At 60.0% G+C, this 1,097-nt stretch overlaps 1 protein-coding gene across 1 annotated transcript in view; it reads right to left on the reverse strand.

Moving 5' to 3' along the window:
- Positions 1-993, reverse strand: part of VOLCADRAFT_101270 (uncharacterized protein) — a gene marked incomplete at both ends in the record, with an annotated part of 6,354 nt that extends 5,361 nt beyond the window's left edge. Inside the window, 2 exons of the mRNA XM_002959704.1 lie at positions 412-440; positions 883-993. Coding sequence (XP_002959750.1) covers positions 412-440; positions 883-993 — 140 coding nt within the window. The remainder of the gene's footprint in view (positions 1-411; positions 441-882) is intronic.
- Between the last annotated feature and the right edge of the window lie 104 nt (positions 994-1,097).

Consider the following 1,097-nt stretch of genomic DNA (forward strand, 5'->3'; position numbering starts at 1 on the left):
GCGGCGACGGGATTGTTGCTGCAGGTGTTCGTGTGTGGCGGGGGGACTTTACGGAGCTACCCGCTTACATGGGCCCCGCCGAGGTGGTGGTTTTCACGGATGAGCCATTTGGAACGGCACTGGCACCCAGGTACGAGCAGGTTGGGATGATGTGATGGTCAGGTGGGGGTGTGTGGGGTGTTTGGATGGGTTGTGGAGAGGGCCGCCTCTTCATGTACTGAGGGGTTTTCTCAATGGTTCGGTTAAATGGCCATCGCTGGCCTTGGGATGTTGAGGAGGATTGGCGGGGGGAACTGTCCAGCTCTGTTCAGTTCCACTGTGGAGTTATCGCCGCGCCATCCGGCTTTTGCGGGTGCTGCTTTTGCGGATGCTGCTGCTGGCGCATTGCTGCCTCCTGCCCTATCCGCACACCTCCCAGGGATGCGCTCGTTAAGGCCTGCCTGACCACCCAGCCAGGAGGCTGTATCATTATCAACTCTGAAGCGGAGAACCGCCGTTGGCAGGTGTGTGTGTGTGTGTAAGGGGGGGGAGCCGGGGGAAAAGGAGAGGCAGGGGGAGGAGATTTTCCGGACGAAAACTCTTGGCGGGTGGACAGACAGAGACTGGCAGACGGACTGGCGATCACACAGTCGGTTTGAACAGTCAGTGTAGAGACCGCCTTCTGCACGTCCTTTTCCATCCAAGGTCCGCCTGCAACTCCTTTCCTGGATCAGGTCCTTGTCCATCTCTTGGAACCCTTTCCGCACCCGCGTTCCCCAACCCCCACCTCCCGGTATCTTGATGTCACTTTCCTAGGTATCCCATTCCTAAGCGTGTTCTCATTCCCCTCTTGTGACTTTTGCAAGTAAACCCCCTAAGTAATAGCCCCCCTGCGGCGCCCACCCTCGGCAGCCCAAGTACCCGCCCACTCGCGACGCCCTGGCGGCCCTGGTTTCGGGGCTGCCAGTGAACATCCACAGCGAGCAAGAAGTCTCTAACGGCTACTGCGGCATCCTGCAGGTGGGGCAGCGGGACAGCGGAGGGGTGGGCAGGGGGGGGGGCAACTAGGGGACAGCCGAATTAGGGAGCTGGGGGTACGATGAAGCACCGACTATAGG

This window comes from Volvox carteri (assembly GCF_000143455.1).
Source record: "Volvox carteri f. nagariensis unplaced genomic scaffold VOLCAscaffold_592, whole genome shotgun sequence".
Classification (NCBI taxonomy): domain Eukaryota; kingdom Viridiplantae; phylum Chlorophyta; class Chlorophyceae; order Chlamydomonadales; family Volvocaceae; genus Volvox; species Volvox carteri.